General features: G+C 45.8%; 1 protein-coding gene across 2 annotated transcripts in view; it reads right to left on the reverse strand.

The window, feature by feature from the left end:
* Positions 1-19,142, reverse strand: part of LOC134449001 (nuclear factor of activated T-cells, cytoplasmic 1-like) — a 150,035-nt gene that overhangs the window by 105,269 nt on the left and 25,624 nt on the right. For both annotated transcript variants that reach the window (XM_063198728.1, XM_063198729.1), the window contains one exon: positions 3,116-3,318. In XM_063198728.1, the coding sequence (XP_063054798.1) occupies positions 3,116-3,318 (203 nt within the window). The remainder of the gene's footprint in view (positions 1-3,115; positions 3,319-19,142) is intronic.

The raw sequence follows: 19,142 nt of genomic DNA on the forward strand, positions 1-19,142 counted from the left end.
CTTTTTCTTCCTCTGGGGAGGCGTGATTGGAGGGGGGCCTTCCCCAGGAAGCATGAAATTTACTGCCATTTTACTGCACCGTGTGCAAAGTGGGAGCGGAGCGTAACGTGGTTATGGTGTGTATTGTGCGTGCGTGCGTGCGTGCGTGTGTGTGTGCATGCATGTGTGTGTGTGTATGTGTGTGTCTGTGTGTGTGTGTGTGTGTGTGTGTGTGTGTGTGTGTGTGCATTCGTGCATGCGTGTGTGTGTGCATGCGTACATGTGATTCTGTGTGCATGTGTGTGTACGTGTGTCTGTACTGTACGTGTGTGTGTTGGGAGGCTGGCAGTAGGGGGTTGGAGGATTTACAGGGTGGGAACCTCCTTCAGACATTAGGGATCTGACAAGGCAAGGCAAGGCAGCCCGCACGCTGTGGAAGGGAAGTTTATCAGTTAATCTAGCACGTACAGTACAGTACGGGAATGAAGAAAGGCTGTGACATTTTCCTTTCTCTCTTTTTGTCTCGGCGCCCTGCACTTCAAAAGAGACATGTGTGGGTGAGAACTTGCATTATCTCACCATTTTCTGCCCTTAACTGAGAAAAATGCTGAAATTCCATAGACAGATAGGCACACGGGTGTGCGCACACATGCACGCACGCACGCGCACACACACATGCACGCGCACGCACCACACACACACACACACACACACACACACACACACACACACACACATACACACACACACACATCCATGCACAGACAGACAGACACAGACAGACTCACACACACACACACATGCACGCACGCACGCTTGCATGCACGTACGTACGTACGCACACATGCACACACACACACACACACACACACACACACACACACACACACACACACACACACACACACACACACACACACATCCATGCACAGACAGACAGACACAGACAGACTCACACGCACACACATGCACGCACGCACATGCGCACACACACACACACACACACACTTGTGCATACACAAAGACACACACACACACACACACACGCACGCACGCACACACACACACACACACACACACACACACACACACACACACACACACACACACACACACACACACACACACACATATATATACAAAGAAATCAACCCAGTTAAATTTGTGTTCCCAAGAGCAAAGAAAAGTGACCTTTCTTGATTCAAAAATGAAGTCATGAAGAACATGTACTGTACTGTATGAAGTTTCTGAAGCGCTGATTTTCCACCCTTGCTTGCTTTTTTCCCCCTTTTTATCTGAAGATCAAATCCAATTGTCCCATCTACTCTATATACGTACAGTACGGTTTTTATAAGGTCAGTCCAAGTTCCTTTCAGTGCACTGACGTTTCCAATCACCTCTTTCGCTACCGAATAAATGTCTGATGTTAAGATTTAGGCCTTTGTTGCTTTTATTCCATATGCCTCTTTTCAACTTAAGCGCTGCTAATGAGGACCTGCAGGCCAAAACACGTTATTGACATCTGACATGCTCTCTCTGTCTGTACTGTGACGGCAAGATTTGTACTGAAAAGAAATAATAAAGCTCCGCTCCCAAATAAGGGTTTAATGGCATGGCTATCATTGCATTTTGATGAAGGACTGAGCATCCAGAACTTCATGCTATTACTGTGAACCATTGGAAGCATAGATCAGTATTGCAGACCAATGATATTTCTTATATTAGTTCTCATCTGTTTGGTCCAGCACATGTGCAATTGATGTGTACACATTTATTGCTTTTTTAACACCAAATCTGCAGCCAGAGTTGCTGTATGTGGAGCTGAAAACTACCTTCAGTGGCAGGTTGCGTCTGAGACACAGATGGTCTTTCTTATTGGCGACTATTACAGTAGACTCCACTTCTACTTTTTGCAACTCAGAAAAAGTCTCTTTTCATAATGTTTTAGTGTCTAATTATCTCCCTCTGGGGTAGTATACTCTCATGGCCCTTGTCTTGTCTCCGGCAGTAAGGTTACAGTTCCTAGACCAGGGGTCAGGAACCTATGGCTCTAGAGCCATATGTGGCTCTTTTGGGAACTGTATATGGCTCTTAATTATCTAGGGTCGCCAAATATGGAATCGTCCTGTATTTATAAATAAAAGTAGGGGTTCCATATAGAGTTGAGACGGGACAAGGGAGGTTAACAAGTGTTAAAATCCAGGAAATTACATCTGAGAAATACAAAATTCTCCCAAACCCTCACCATAATGAAGTTGACAGTTGGCAACCCTATACTTACCTGTTATCAATAAAAGCAATAACTTGATAGTACACTCTAAAATTGTTGGGCTTAATTGAAATACATGCTTTTGATTGTATTCAGTGTTTTTAAAATGGTATGGCTCTCGTGAAAATGTCTTTTTAAAAATATGGCGTTTATGGCTCTCCACCAAAAAGGTCCCTGACCCCTGTCCTAGACCTAGAGCAGTGGGTTGTTAGGTGTCTTGCTCAAGGGCATCTCAGCCATGGAGTACGGTAGGGAGTGGAAGGATGAGATTTGAACCTGCAACCCTCTGACCTGAAGCCCATCTTCTTCATGGGTGAGCGGTTAGGGCGTCAGACTTGCATCCCAGAGGTTGCCGGTTCGACTCCCGACCCGCCAGGTTGGTGGGGGGAGTAATCAACCAGTGCTCTCCCCCATCCTCCTCCATGACTGAGGTACCCTGAGCATGGTACCGTCCCACCGCACTGCTCCCCATGGGGCGTCACTGAGGGCTGCCCCCTTGCACGGGTGAGGCATAAATGCAATTTCGTTGTGTGCAGTGTGCACTGTTCACTTGTGTGCTGTGGAGTGCTGTGTCACAATGACAATGGGAGTTGGAGTTTCCCAATGGGCTTTCTCTTTCACTTTCATGCTCAAGGGCACCTCAGCCATGGAGTGCGGTAAGGAGTGGAAGGATGGGATTTGAACCTGCAACCCTCTCATCTGAAGTCCATCTTCTTAATCGTTAGGCCATGGCTGCCCTTGCAGTCATACAGTACTGCAGTACAGTAAAGACTCACTGGAACTGTAGCCCTGGGCTTCAATTCCTGGGCTCAAGTTCCGGGGCCAGTGGCCCAGAGAATACAGTAAATGGAGCTAATCTATACTCACATGGCTCTCATGTTGTTTTCCGGCAGTAAAGGTATCTCCAGCACCTTGGTATTGCTCTGCATGACCTCGTGGCTGGCGGTGGAGACGGTCTTGCCGGTGATGCGGTGGACCTGGTAGAAGGCGTGAGGCCGCAGCAGCCGGTCGTCCGCCGTGCCGATGAACAGCTGCAGGGTGAGGGGCTCGCTCTCCATGTAGCCGAACAGCTGGCCGGGGAACAAAGGGATCACACCACAGTCATGATTAAAATGTGTCAAACAGCAACAAACACTGTGAAAACTGAAAGAAAAATGTTTGCAAACTGAAAGTCTTCTCTGTTCTCGCAGGCAAGTATAATAAACGGTTTTGATACTGATAAATGTACTCATGTCTGATTAAAATTGTTCTGCTGTACGGTGCAACTTCACTTCTGGTACAAATCCTATGTCAAGCGTGCCTGACATGATTTTTTAATGTAGCCTACGCTACCCAGTCTGTCGACAGCTGGGGCTTTTCTACTAGGTACTGCAGAACTGTTCTAACACAACTAGGCTTCATAAATAGGCTATTCATTAAACTTGACGGGGTCTCGATGGTGCTGTCTCGCACGCATTTCCATACAGGGACTAGAACTGGGCCGTATGATCAGCTGCTGCAAGTAGCCGCGACAACACTGTGCTTTCACGCCATGGTGAATAAGCTAAAGAGTCCTAATCTAAACGATATATAGGCCTATATATAACCAGCGATCCCTACAGACATGTGCTAGGGCTTGTTCGAAAGCTGCGAATCTTAGCTTTTTACCGTTTTTTACAGCACGTTTTTATGTTCTTTCATTCAAAAGTGATTGAACTGTAAGCGGCCGCTGTTGCAAGTGAAAAAATAGCGCTTTCCAACCATTTTTTTAATCTCGTCATTTTTTTCCTAACAGCCAGCGATCTCCTTAACCTAGACCTACAGACATGTGTTAGGGCTTGTTCGAAAGCTGCGAATCTTAGCTTTTTACAGTTTTTTACGGCACGTTTTTATGTTCTTTCATTCAAAAGTTATTGAACTGTAAGCGGCAGCTGTTGCAAGTGAAAAAATAGCGCTTTCCAACCATTTTTTTTATCTCGTCATTTTTTTCCTAACAGCCAGCGATCTCCTTAACCTAGACATACAGACATGTGTTAGGGCTTGTTCGAAAGCTGAGATTCTTAGCTTTTTACAGTTTTTTACGGAACGTTTTTATGTTATTTCATTCAAAAGTTATTGAACTGTAAGCGGCCGCTGTTGCAAGTGAAAATATAGCGCTTTCCAACCATGTTTTTTATCTCGTCATTTTTTTCCTAACAGCCAGTGATCTCCTTAACCTAGACCTACAGACATGTGTTAGGGCTTGTTCGAAAGCTGAGATTCTTAGCTTTTTACAGTTTTTACGGAACGTTTTTATGTTCTTTCAATCCACAGTTATTTAACCTTAAGCGGCCGCTACTTCAAGTAAACAATGGCGTTATTATCCAGCCGGATAGAGAGGAAATCTTTTTTGTCGCTGTGTTCTTTGTTCCCTCGAATTAAACCGACGGTCTAAATAGGCTACATTTGTGCGTCCCCAACACAAGACCAGTTCTTTCTAAGTTAGCTCTTTTCATGGAAAAACATGTTTCCAAGGAGTCAGAGACATCTTCCTGAAGAGTCGAGGTCGGTTGAGGTTGACGGTGGTATAGCATAGTTGAGGTTGACGGTGCCGTTGTAAAGATGCTGCAACTCCGCACGCAAGTTAATCAAATGCAAGAGCAGGTGTTTGAACAGGTTGGATGTATTACCATTCTTGCATGATAGCCTATTAGTTTATCACAGATATTGCAGCGCGCTCCTTCCTTATCTACTTTCCTGAAATATAGCCACGCTTTCGACGGCATGTTTTTGTTTCTCAATAGTAGGCCTACAATCAGCTGGTTGAATATCAGCTGTCTTATCAATCGTTTAAATGAGGTGCGAAACGGGAAGAGGAGGAGCGTGGTCAGTTTGTGACACTTGTGATTGGCTGAAATGGCCGCGTGCTTAAACACACATTTGATGGCTCTGACAGTCAGACTTCAGGAACCGAAACGTGGAACCGACAGACAAGGCACGTTTCGATTCCAAGTAGAACCTTAGCTTTTAATTCGGTTCCATCAAAGAATTGAATTTCGGTACCCAGTCCTACTCGTAGCCCCTTAACACACGCCGTTCAACCAGTGGAATGCTGTAGTAGTCACTGAAGAAACTGTACTACTACCATAGTATTAAACCACTATGACTTTGCACAGGGCCTTTAGTAATAGTACATTACGACTTGATCATTGCCATGTTGGTATCAGCTAATTTATAACAGGGGTCATATCCTACTGGATTAATTGCCAAGCTGTTGGTCTAAGACCTTCCTCACAAAGGGGAACACAGTTAACCTGTTGAGATGAGATGAGAGCCCTCTCTCAAGACAAGAGGCCACGAGGAAACCACCAAGTCTCACATTCACAATGTAATAAGGACCCAATTCTGGGGCCCCTCTCGTCCAGAGCCCAGGACCACTGACCCCTTTGCCAGCGGCCTACTCTCCATTTACCCAAACAGCTGGCAGTGGAACAAAGAGAACGTGGTGAGATGAGAGCCCTCGAGAGGCCACTGAGAAACCTACCACCAAGTCTCACATTAGAGCCTATTAAACATTCCTCCTCTTCCTCGTTTAGCTAGGAGGAGGAGGAGGAGGATATGAGGAGGAGGAGGAACATGATGAGGAAGAGGAGGAGGAGGAGGAGGAGGAGGAGGGGGAGGAGGAGGAGGAGGAGGAGTAGTAGGGCGAAGTTGGGGAGGTTAGAACCTGGTGAGATGAGAGGCCTCCCTTGCCACCGAGAAAACCACCAAGTCTCAAATTAGAGCCTACTACACATTACTCCTCATCAGGGGTGGTCTAGGATCAAAATACGGCCCGGCCAATTTTGCCATAGACCAGCCTCTTCTCTCACAGCCCCTGTTTTTTTCCTACGATATTATGACATGATTGGTTCAGTCTATTGTCTATATTAAAAATGAAACAATGTAATTAACTAACTAACTAACTAACTAACTAACTAACTAACTAACTAACTAACTAACTAACTAACTAACTAACTAACTAACTAACTAACTAACTAACTAACTAACCCTTCTTTGCATCTGCACTTGTTCTGTATATTTCCTGTGCACTTTGTATCTGCTAGTGATGTTGGCTATGATTATGTCCTCGATTGTAAGTCACTTTGGTTATAAAGCGTCTGCCAAATGTAATGTAATGTAATGTAATGTAATGTAATGCCATTAGGCTGCCCCCTTATTAAAGGTGGGCCGGTCTCTAAGGGGGAAAGAACCAACAACAATAACAACAAAAAAACAACAGCATCGGCTCCTGCAGACTGTTGGCCCACTAGGAAAATGCCCTGTATGCCAGAGTACCAGTCCAAACCCTGCTCCTCATTTAGTTGAGAGAAGGAGAGGGGGAGGGTAGGCGATGCTGGGAAGGTTGGAGGGAAGGGGTGTTAGTGGGGTGTATTTGGGTTTGGGGAGCCAGGGTGGTAATTGTTGAACACACTTCAAGAGCTTGGGGTTGGTACTACTGTAATGACACCTATCTGTCTGCTCTGCTGCCCCAGCACCAACCCCTCAACCAGAGATTCTTTAAGTATAGAGATATGCCAGCATAATAGGTTTCTATGGGCACCTAACGCGACCAGATTCCGGTCTGCCTAAAGGGGCGTGTCATAATGCTCCTACAATGAATAGAACAGTCCTTAGGTCTGCCTAGGTCTGCCTAAGGGGGGCCATAATAGAACCAGGAAACAATGGGCCAATGGAACCTCTCTCTCTCTACTCTCTCTGCCTCAACCCCTCAACCCCTCAACCCCTCAACCCTCACCCTACACATCCAAGTATTTTTTTCAACCACAGGCATCTTTCTTGTGTTTGTTTTCTCGGTTGGGTTGGAGACCCACTAATGTTCCTGTGTTCAGATGTCCCTGGTGTAAGGGGGAAGCCATTAACTCAAGGTTCCTCCCATGGAACCTCCTCGGGGAAGGGGTAGGAAAACAACTACAAAAAACATTCGGATCGGCCCAGCCGTGGCTCTAACGGCTGGGCACTGACTGGACTGCTATGCGGGCGACCCGGGTTTCGATTCCAGGCCTGGGACTTTTCCTGATCCTTCCCCATCTCTCTTTCCCAGCCATTTCTTCTGTCTGTTCTCCACTGTCATATCAAATAATAATAAAGGCAAAAATAAAGGCCCTAAAACATGTATATTAAAAAAACATTCTGATCTTTGTGAGACCGTCCACAGTTTAAGTCTGATGGTCTTTCAGCCAACGGAGCGGCATACACAGTGAGGTGGGGGCTAGAGGCCCCATGCCTGTCCATTTAAGGTCTACAGTGGCCATAAAAAGCAAAATGGCTTGAGAGATAGAGGCAGGCTAGAGACAGACGACATTGACTCAATGGAAAGGGTGCATTTTCAAGACAGCGCGAGAAACCAACATGATGTTTTAAGTTGTGTCAGCAGAAACGTGACATAATTCACAACGACACAACGTAACTGAAGTGTACTGTATGTGTGATGCAGTGTCACACACTGAAAGACACAGTATATTTACTCATGGTTTTTACCACACCATACCGGAGCCATATATTTTAATGTTACTGGAAAGTGCCCCTACTGTGGTATGGCGTATAATTGATAAAGTCATTTATGGACTTGAGGTTTTATGTTGTCAGCATTATTTGAAGAATAATAAATCTAAGATATGAACTCCACACATGCTCAATAAATTTCCAATAAAAGTAAATCTAAAAGCTTCGTAAAGAAGTAAATCTTAAAGCTTAGATTTTGGAAATGAAACTGCTGAGGATGTATGACACAGCCCAAGGGAAAAAGTCAAAAACAACACAATAACAAAAAAGAGTGTACAACTCTTTTACACTTTGCTGCGATGGCAAAACATTGCAATTATTGAAAAAAGCCTCATTATTTTATTATTTGGCTCTAAAGAAAATGAATCCGGGGCAAATATAAATAAATAGCGGACTGGAATAGTAATTGAGTAAAAGTTTGAAAAAAATAGTTTTGGGGTTTGCATTGACTTTATAAAAAGTCATACATATAAATCGTGTTTTCATTGATTAGCTGTCTCCAGTTCCTCTCTGGCTTGTGTCTAAAAGGCAGAGTGGAGTGGTCCATGCATCATTTCAACGCATCAGCAATTCTCCAAGCTTGGCATGCATGAAGTTAATAGACATCCCCTCCTCCTATCCTCCACTACCTTCCCCCTCCTTAACCGACTTGGGGCTTCTTTGACATGGAAATGAACATGCATTATGATTTTCATTAAGGCTTATGGCCCGGTTCTGGCCCGATGCCAACGGCGGCTTCACACTGAGATGAAAGGGTCCTGGCAGCATCAGGACCTGAGACTTCAAACAGGTATCACTTCCGCTACCAGCACCATTAGTGGCTACTCCTCTCTAATAAAAGAAAAAAAAAGAAACTTAAAAAAAAATCCCAGACATGTTCAGACACACACATACCGGTACGTGCGTACACACACACACACACATACACAAGCGCACACACGCACGCACGTACAAACACACACACACACACACACACACACACACACACACACACACACACACACACACACACACACACACACACACACACACACACACACACACACACACACACACACACACAGTAGGGCCTCATGCCTCATAATAGCCCCAGGCTTTCTCTTGTTAACAGTCTAGCTATGGAGCAGCTGTAGAGTAGTGTGGTAGTGGAGTGTAGTGTGGACCAAATGTTGCCAGCAGCAGCAGCAGCAGCACCCTCCTTCCCTATATATCTACACAAAAAAGCCTCTGTAGAAACGTCAATATTCTGGTGGAGGTGCTTTTAAGTGCTCCCAATTGAACAAAATGAGTATTCGGTAGACCTCTTACCCAAGAACCGTCAGAGCATGAAATCACACTGGGCCAGCACCTCACAATGAGAAGAAAGAAGAACTACTGTGTGTTTCTTTAAAAAGGGGGGACTAACGCTTTTTTTTTCAACTTCTTTATTTTGCTTGATGTGGTCGACATCCAGAAACCCACTAAAGGAGAACACTGAGCTGCAGAATTGCAGAAACCCCTGGAGAGTGCTCCTGGTTTAGAGTGCGAGCGTTTCCCCTCCACTCAACTGTGGGCAAGGACGTCGACAGGTAGTGGACAAAGAGATCAGATGTCCAGGACCCAGAGAGAGACAGGGGGCCCCCAGAATTGGGCACCTATTAGATTGGATTCATTAGTTTCAGAGCCAGTACAAAGCAAGCAGTCTTGACTATAGACGATGGTTTTCTCATATGTGTGTTTGGTGGGCACTCCCTGGGGAAACTAGAACGGAACGTTCAACATGAAATGAAGATCTTCGCAATGAGATGATTTGAACCTTGAGGGGTTAAACGCCTTTTGGTGCTCGGCCACATGTGCAATATGAAAATTAAAATAATAATTTTTAAAAACTTCTCCAACACGGACAAAAAACATCCCACAAAATTGTTTAATTATCTCCGAACACAAGAGTATCAATTTTACATTTGCTATCTTGCAAAATTTTCCTCTGGCTGGAGAGTGAAAACGGTGGGGTCTGTCAAACCAAATATAAGGGCAAATGTTTATTTAACGGACTGAGTCATAGAAGAGAACACAGACCACATGTAACCTATGACATCAGCTGATTAATAGGTTTATAATTAGTTCTGTGAGGGGGGGTCAGAGATTTTAAGGGTAGACGGTGGCAGTGTTTGTGTGTGTGTGTGTGTGTGTGTGTGCGTGTGTGTGTGTGTGTGTGTGTGTGTGTGTGTGTGTGTGTGTGTGTGTGTGTGTGTGTGTGTGTGTGTGTGTGTGTGTGTGTGTGTGTGTGTGTGTGTGTGTGTGAGGTGGGGTTAGAGGGGGTATAGACGACATCATCGGAAATTTGCGCCTTTCGCAATCAGTCATTTCTGTTTCTTATTGCGCATGAAATTGTGAATTTTGATTATGCCGAATGATTAAGTATCTTATCGTGCAAACGAAAGATCGCCCCTACTCAACAGGTCACTACTGTTCCTGATTAGACTGAATATGATCTGTGTAGTCCGTACCGTAGTCTGTAGTTTGAAGTCAAGCCAGTAGTAGATTAAGCTACAGTACTAGAATTACCGTCCTTTAGCGGAACAGTACATTAGCAATGCTTATTTTTTATTTATTTAAAATAAAATGGATTACAATGTATTTAGTGGAGCTCGGACTGCCAAAACCAGGTGATCTGGACAAGCAAAAAAAGGAAAAAAAATGTACATACTTGTGGTACACGAAAGCATGGTAAATTATCATGTCAATGCCTTCATTTTCTAAGCCCTCATTTCAACCCGCCCAACCACACGCACGCACACACACACACACACACACACACACACACACACACACACACACACACACACACACACACACACACACACACACACACACACACACACACACACACACACACACACACACACACACACACACACACACACACCATTACTCCCTACTACACTTTTCTCAAATAGCTCAACAGCTGTCTTGACCTGAACGCTAGTCACACATGCTAGTCATCAGTGAGTTACGTTGGGGTCAGGAGCTTCTTGAAGTCCTGGCTCTCTCCCTCCAGAGAGCACTTCATCTTTGGGGGTGATCTCACTAGCAGACCGCCTTGCCTTGGCTTATTATATTTTACTTCTAGTGTCACCAGGCCCAATTATCCTGAGGCCCCACATGCTACCATGCACTTCCATGCAAACCAGCGAAAATGGGGATACAAAGAGAGAGAGAGAGAGAGAGAGAGAGAGAGAGAGAGAGAGAGAGAGAGAGAGAGAGAGAGAGAGAGAGAGAGAGAGAGAGAGAGAGAGAGGGAGGTTGGGAGGGATGTGGAGGGACCTTGAAGGCCTACTGGTTCTTCCTTTACCAGTACGTTATAATGATTTGAACATAAGTATGAATCTGAAAACGGTCCATAAAATTGCACGCCGTTTCCTCCTGGTTTGATATCTTAATAAAAAGACACGGTGCTCTTTTCACGCTGAGTTGCGCTACTAAACCCGTGTCCTCCAACGCTTTGTACTTATCTACAATATTCTTCCCTATTTCACTGTGACCTCCAAAGGCATTACCTCAGACTGCATAGGGGCAGCCACAGGACGTGCGGGGCCGCTTACAGCCTTGACTGGGGCCCAGAACAAAATCATCTGCAAGAACCCCCACTCAATACATACAATGCATTGGGGACCCAATTCTGGGTCCGGGGGAACATACCCGTTTGACCCCAAACTTCCAAACAACCCCCTCCACCACCACCACCACCACCACCCCAATCTGCGGGTCTGAAGATATGAACGTGGAAGACGAAGTGGAGGAGGGTAAGGGGGTGGACAGGGGGTCATTTTCAGCCATTTTGCCCCAGGTGAAAAGGGGGTAGATGGCGGTCTGGTGGCGGGCAGGCGGCCCCCGACTCAAAGCGGAGAGGGCGGAGGGTGACCTCATGCAGCAAGAGGAAGTGATGAATGGGGGTCAGGCAGCCCTCAGTGACGCTGGTCTTCCCGACAGTAAAGGAACGTGGGTTTGTCCCCCCCTGGGACACTACCTCCGTAGTAGATGCCTTTACCATATGTGTGCTCCTGTGACCCGTGCTCTGCGCACCCCACTCCCTCTTTATCGGCACACACTGTGACGGCAGTAGCTGGCTGGCTCCCCTTTCCTGGGACTCCGTGGCGTGGCGTGGCCTGCAGTAGCGTGCTGCCGTGCTGCCGTGCTGCCCGCCACGAGCCTCAATTCAATTCAATTGAGGAGCGAGCGGTTTGTCTACAATTTCCCTTGCTGCTCGGTCCAAGCGGCAGCCCACCAAAGGTATTGGGGTTCCACCACGAAACTATAGACGCTGCTGACAGTGCAGGAGAACACCTGCTGGTTTTCTCCACTTTCCCTTTTTTCATCTCGCACTCTCTCTCTCTCTCTCTCTCTCTCTCTCTCTCTCTCTCTCTCTCTCTCTCTCTCTCTCTCGTTTTTTTCTGGAATGTGCTCCAGCACTAAGTGGCATGTGCTGCATCACAGTGAGTGAACCTCTGGTTTGGTGTTGGTGTCGTGTGTTCTTACTGATGATGACTCGCCCGGTGAGGATGGAATATCTCATACTATATAGTAAGGGCCGGCGCTAGGCATAGGCAGACTAGGCGGTCGCCTGGGGAGTCTAATGGCCTATATTAAGCTAAATAAAGCATTAAACATTACATTTAATGGACACTCAGTGTTTGGGTACTAGATAACCTGTGCTCAATCAGATGTATGACACCATGTTTACAGATGGCAATGTCAAATTTCACAAAAAGGAAAGATTGGTGCTCGCCAAATTACCTAAAACCATCCTTGCATCTAGTACAGACTATAGTAGAACCATATGGCAGCTCCGCTGATGATGCCTTTTGCAGCGGTCGACATAAAACCAAGGAAGAGCCTCATCAATCAACTTGGCCCATGAACCAACCAACCGTATCTGCTTCCTACACTTACTGTACACCCTGCATGCCTCTGATTCTCTTTTTTTATGATTGAGCGATCACAAAAAGCCTAATAGTTTAGCCCAAGCCCTTTTTGAGAAAAGGTGTCCTCTCTTTATTAAAACCTAAATATCTCAGAATCCGTAGCACATAAAAACATGAAATAAGTTGCATTTAAAATCTAGAACCCTCATTTGACACTAGAGTAGTGTTCATTCAGCTCTAACATACCCACATCTTTAATAAAACAGCTCAAATTTCAAGAACTTGAATGCAGCATATACAGTGCCCTCCATAATTATTGGCACCCCTGGTTGAGATGTGTTAAAAGCCTTAAAATAAATTCAGTGTTTATTTGCAGAAGAATACTGTCACACTGAAAATTGTAGGAAAATGTAGCCTTCAACTCAAATGAATTGCAAGAAAATAAAAAAAATCCCTGACTAAACAATAATTATTTTTCATTAAATCACCTGTTCCACAATTATTGGCACCCTTAACAATTCCCAAGAAATAAATATAATAGAAGCATTTCTGTCATTTCTACAGTAGTTTACAAAGTCTACCAGAGTATGTAGGAACATTTAATTAGTAATTCATCACTTCCTGTTTCCCTGGGGTATAAATATGACGTGACACCGAGGCCATTTCTCTTATCCACTCTTAAACATGGGAAAGACAAAGGAACACAGCATACAAGTGAGGCAGATGTGCGTCGACCTTCACAGGTCAGGCAGAGGCTACAAGAAGATTGCCACTCAACTGCAGCTGCCCATATCCACTGTGAGAGGAATAATTAAGAAGTTCAAAACAACTGGAACAGTGGTAAACAAGCCTGGACGAGGACCCAAGTTTATTTTGCCACCACGCACAGTGAGGAGGATGGTAAGAGAAATCAAAAGATCTCCAAAGCTCACTGTTACAGAATTACAACAAATGGTAGCATCCTGGGGTCACAAAGTCTCCAAATCAACCATCAGGCGCTGTCTACACGTCAACAAGCTGTTTGGGAGGCATGCACGGAGTAAACCTTTCCTCACTCACAATCATAAACGCAAACGTCTGGAGTTCGCCAAGCGGTATTGGGGCTTCAACTGGGACCGTGTGCTTTGGTCAGATGAGACCAAGATTGAGCTTTTTGGCAACAAACACTCTAAGTGGGTCTGGCGTACCACGAAAGATGCGCATGCTGAAAAGCACCTCATACCCACTGTGAAGTATGGGGGTGGGGTCAGTGATGCTGTGGGGCTGTTTCGCTTCCAAAGGCCCTGGGAACCTTGTTAGGGTGCATGGCATCATGAATGCTTTGAAATACCAGGACATTTTAAATCAAAATCTGTTGCCCTCTGCCCGAAAGCTGAAGCTGGGTCGTCACTGGGTCTTTCAGCAAGACAATGACCCTAAACATATGGCCAAATCTACACAGAAATGGTTCACCAGACACAAAATCAAGCTCCTCCCATGGCCATCTCAGTCCCCTGAACTCAACCCCATTGAGAACCTGTGGGGTGAGCTGAAGAGGAGAGTACAGAGGAGAGGACCCAGGTCTCTGGATGATTTAGAGAGATTCTGCAAAGAGGAATGGCTGAAGATCCCTCTTTCTGTCTTTTCCCATCTTGTGAAACATTATAGGAGAAGATTAGGTGCTGTTTTGTTGGCAAAAGGGGGTTGTACAAAATATTAACACACATTATTTGATGTCAAATAATTATTTCTTTATGTGGGATTTTTTCCCCACTGAATAAATGCACTTGTATTGAAGGTTGGATTTTTCTCTTTTTTTCCATTAAGGTCCCATATTATTTAGAAAAAAAATAAAATATTTGGAAGCTAAAAAACACATCTCAACCAGGGGTGCCAATAATTATGGAGGGCACTGTATGTCGTTCCAGGACACAATGGGTTAAAAGGAACATCCTCATCATGTGTGACTTTGGGGTTGATTAGGTGGTGGTATTCTTAGTCTGTCTGTGCGCTCGCTTGGTTTACCCATTGGGAAAGCATTACAGTGTGCGGGCCCTGTTTAGATGTGCTCTGTAGTAGTGTAGTACTCACAGATGCAAGAGAATGTGTCTACAATAAGACGTATGGTCTAAATAGTTTCAAGACTGGCTGTGATTAAGTTTTAATTTGCCACGAAGCAAAACTCTGTTGTCTTTCTTTCTTTCTTTCTTTCTTTCTTTCTTTCTTTCTTTCTTTCTTTCTTTCTTTCTTTCTTTCTTTCTTTCTTTTTCTCTGACTCTCTCTGTGCACAACTCTCTGTCTCCCTGTCTCTGTCTACCTCTCTCTCTCTCTCTCTCTCTCTCTCTCTCTCTCTCTCTCTCTCTCTGAGTCTCCTTCTGTCTGTCGGCTGGTCTTCCTCTGTGTCATTCTTCCTCATTTTCCTCTGCTGTCTTTTTAGAGCAGAGGAGGAATGTCATGATGGGAGCTCCACGTGGCGCAGAGGAGAAAAGGAAGGGAGGGAGGGAGGGACGGAGGGAGGGAGGGACGGAGGAGGCAATGCCGTGTGGCTGATAGGGGATGGGGAGGAGGAGCAGGAGTAGGGAGGGAGGTGGGAAGGTAGGCAGGGAGGGAGGGAGGAGGCAAGGAGTAGCAGGAGAATGGGGAGGGGGGTAGGGAGGGAAGCAGAGAGGGAGGGAGGGAGGCAGGAGGCAAGGCCGGGTAGGTCAGGGTAGGGTAGGGTTGGGGATGAGGAGGAGGAACAGGAGGATGGAGGATGGAGGATGGAGGATGAAGGGCAGGAGTTGGGGGGGGAGGTTGTTCTGGGCTGGGATGTGGGGGCCTCAGTCGATTATCACATTCATTCCCAAGTGCTGACAGTCGCACAGTGAGGCTTCGCTGTAGCAAATTAAATCTACAATCATCCACGCCATTCTTCTCTCTCTCTCACTCTTTCTCTCTCTCTCTCTCTCTCTCTCTCTCTCTCTCTCTCTCTCTCTCTCTCTCTCTCTCTCTCTCTCTCTCTGTCTCTCTCTCTCTCTCACACACACACACACACACACACACACACACACACACACACACACACACACACACACACAGACACACACACACACACACACACACACACACACACACACACACACACACTATTTTTCTCTCTCTCTCTCCAGACCTATTTGATTATCCATCGCTTTTTGTTCCTTTGGAGTGTGCTGTACACACAGCCATAACCACATTTGTGCGTCTACGTGTGTGTGTGTGTGTGTGTGTGTGTGTGTGTGTGTGTGTGTGTGTGTGTGTGTGTGTGTGTGTGTGTGTGTGTGTGTGTGTGTGTGTGTGTGTGTGTGTGTGTGTGTGTGTGTGTGTGTGTGTGTGTGTGTGTGTGTGACACTATTATACTTGGCCCAAAAAGTTATAAAAGGCACACTTTCAGCAAGCGGCATGGTGGCTGTAGTCCTTTGTTGTGAATTAAAGTTTAACTCAAACCGAATGTTATGTCACACGGAGGGCCCAGTCTCAGGCGACGGCCAATGTCTAGACCAAAGAAGTCGAAGCCCTGTATAAATTGATAGATTTAAAAGGGAATGGATAGTAACCAACATCTTTCGCCAAAAAATACAGACCCCGCAAAAAAAATGAAAATGGTAGGGAAAGGGAAGGAAAAAACTATGGGCTATGCAATGCAGGGCGCAGGATTTCTCTCTTACCCCCGTGATATAAACGCGCGCCACCAATGTCTTACCTCATAAATCTGTGGTCGTCACCTCAAACCAGTGAAAATGCAGTCATTTTGTACCATGTCTCAAGTTGCTCTTTCGGCTGCAATTAGTGGTCTGTGTGCAATACCAAGGTCATGAGTAAGGGAAGCCCCATTTGGGGGAGCACCATATTTTAGAGGGGTCTACAGTTAGAGGTGGGACACCCCACAGTTTGCTGATTGAGAAGATGCATGTAATCCCTTTGGGGGGGGGGTCACATAGGGGGGGGGTGGGGGTAGGTAGGGGGGTAGGGGGGGAGGGAAGCCCCTTTGGGGGAGCACCATATTTTAGAGGGGTTTACAGTTAGAGGTGGGACACCCCACAGTTTGCTGATTGAGAAGATGCATGTAATCACTTTTTTGGGGGGGGAGTGCCACATGGGGAGGGGGGGTGGGGGTAGGTAGGGGGGGAGGGAAGCCCCTTTGGGGGAGCACCATATTTTAGAGGGGTCTACAGTTAGGTAGGACACCCAAAGTTTGCTGATTGAGTAGTAGATGCATGTAATCCCTTTTTTGGGGGGGGGGAATCACACAACGTGCACCCCAGACCCAAGTCTATCAAATGAGCTACTGTACGTCAGGCCTTTTTGTTGCCCCTGTATACATGGGTTCTACATTTTTGCTTTCTCCTGCCTGCATGAAACTAGCTGCGCACAACTCAACCTCTAGTTGTTGTAAACCGCTGTCGGTCAAAAAATTAGCTCACATGGTTGCCTGTCAATGTCTTGCCCCTCCTCACTACACCGTGTGGATAAACAAAAAAAAAACATTTATTGCTGCATATTTTTGCCCTGTAAGTAATGATAATAACGTTTAATCTATTCTAATCAAATCTAATTCTAACCAGGGCTTTGAACCGTTATTTTTTTCCAAACGTTCCGTTCCGAACAGAAACAGAATTATAACGTTTCCGGTTCTGAGTTCCACCAATAAATTGACGTTCCCGAACCGGTTAGAACCAAAAAATATTGTTCCCGGAACGGTTAATTTCGTTCCCGTCAGCTGATTACTCCCCATAGGCCTAACTGACGTTAACCAAGAAAGACGGAAGTGCAAATGAGTCAGCCTACATTCAAAACTGTTTATTCAAGCGGATGAAAAGAATATCCTCCAGAATTTTGTCATTCAGGGACGACCTAAGCGGAGAAGCAGAGAATAAACCTCAATGATGAAAATGTGCGCTCCACGCTGACTTGGGTCACGGGGAGCACTATGATGGACATTGTGAGTTTGTGCATATTTGAAGCGGCCATGGATGCCCAATAACGCCGAACATTGTCGGTGTGCTTTACACACGCTTCCCTGCAATGTCTTACAATAATGCAATGCAAACTCTGTCCTTTTGTATGACACTGGTTTCTCTTAATTAAGATGTGGAGTGAAGACTTTGTAATCTACAGCTCTCTCTCCATTCAGTCAGAGAATGTGTGATGTCACACAGGACGTGAACCTCAGCCGTCATGGTAACGTGCGCAGGAAAATAATGATTTTTTTTTTTGTTTGAGGAACGGTATGAACCGGTATTAACCGGTTACCATTATTTTTAAATAAGTGTTCCTGTTCCGGAACATAAAAAATAATAACGTTTCCGGTTTCGTTTCTGTTCCCTGTAAAATACAAAAAGTTCCTGGTTTTCGTTTTCGTTCCTTGAACCGGTTCGAAGCCCTGCTTCTAACATGTAGTAGCCTCTGTAGGGGAGAGAAAATGTTTCGTATTTTCATTTCAACGCTGTTGTCAGTTTGTATTTCAAACCCCAGCAAGAATCACACTTTAGGCTCAACATTTATTGTTATTCATTAAATGATCTAAGCCAACACTGTCACTATTTGCTGTTCTTGATAGTTTGCCCCGACACTCTGGTCTTTCCAATGGAGCTATTGCCCTCTCTAATGGGTTTGTTCATAAAGAGACTACAGTATGTGGAGACCTCATTCCTGACGACTGCTACTCCTACGGCTTCAAAAACAGTTTTGACTTATTTGGGCAGCAAGGTGGCCGAGACACATGGTGCCACCAGGACGTGGTGAGGCCCACACACACAAGGGCGCGCACACATACACGCATGCACGCACACAGACACGTGCGCACAAACACGCACACACGCACGCGCGCACACACGCACGCACGCAGGCAGGCACGCACGCACACACACACACACACACACACACACACACACACACACACACACACACACACACACACACACACACACACACACACACACACACACACACACACAAAACATCCCCTCATACATGACGCATAGGCAGCTCTTCCCAGACAAACAAGGCTTCTCAAGTCAAGACCTTTCCTCAGTACTTCCAGTGCCCAAGCTCATATAGCACTGGACGACGTCCTGCATAAACGAACGGCCATTGCATGCAGGGTCCCTGACAGCATTGGCCGGGCCCGGGGCAAAGTCATGTGAAAGGGCCCCCCACGCAATACACACAATGTAATGAGGACCCAATTCTGGGCTCGCTCTCTCTCTGGGCCCGGGACAACATACCCTTTTGAATGTGCCTGCCACGCAATGCCTTTCTAGTGTATTTTTCCTAAGTTACAGTAACACGAGGAGCTTGTCATGGGGCGAAATCCCAAAAGACAGGTTAATGCACTCTGGTGCAGAGTTCATGCCACAGTGGACTTCATATTTGAACAAGTGTTGTTTTCAATGAAGCCAGTAGCCGTTGCGTGAATGGAGCTGTAACAGTTGATTAGTGTCCCTAGTGGTACTCATGCTCGCGTGCCC

This window comes from Engraulis encrasicolus, chromosome 5 (assembly GCF_034702125.1).
Source record: "Engraulis encrasicolus isolate BLACKSEA-1 chromosome 5, IST_EnEncr_1.0, whole genome shotgun sequence".
Lineage (NCBI taxonomy): Eukaryota > Metazoa > Chordata > Actinopteri > Clupeiformes > Engraulidae > Engraulis > Engraulis encrasicolus.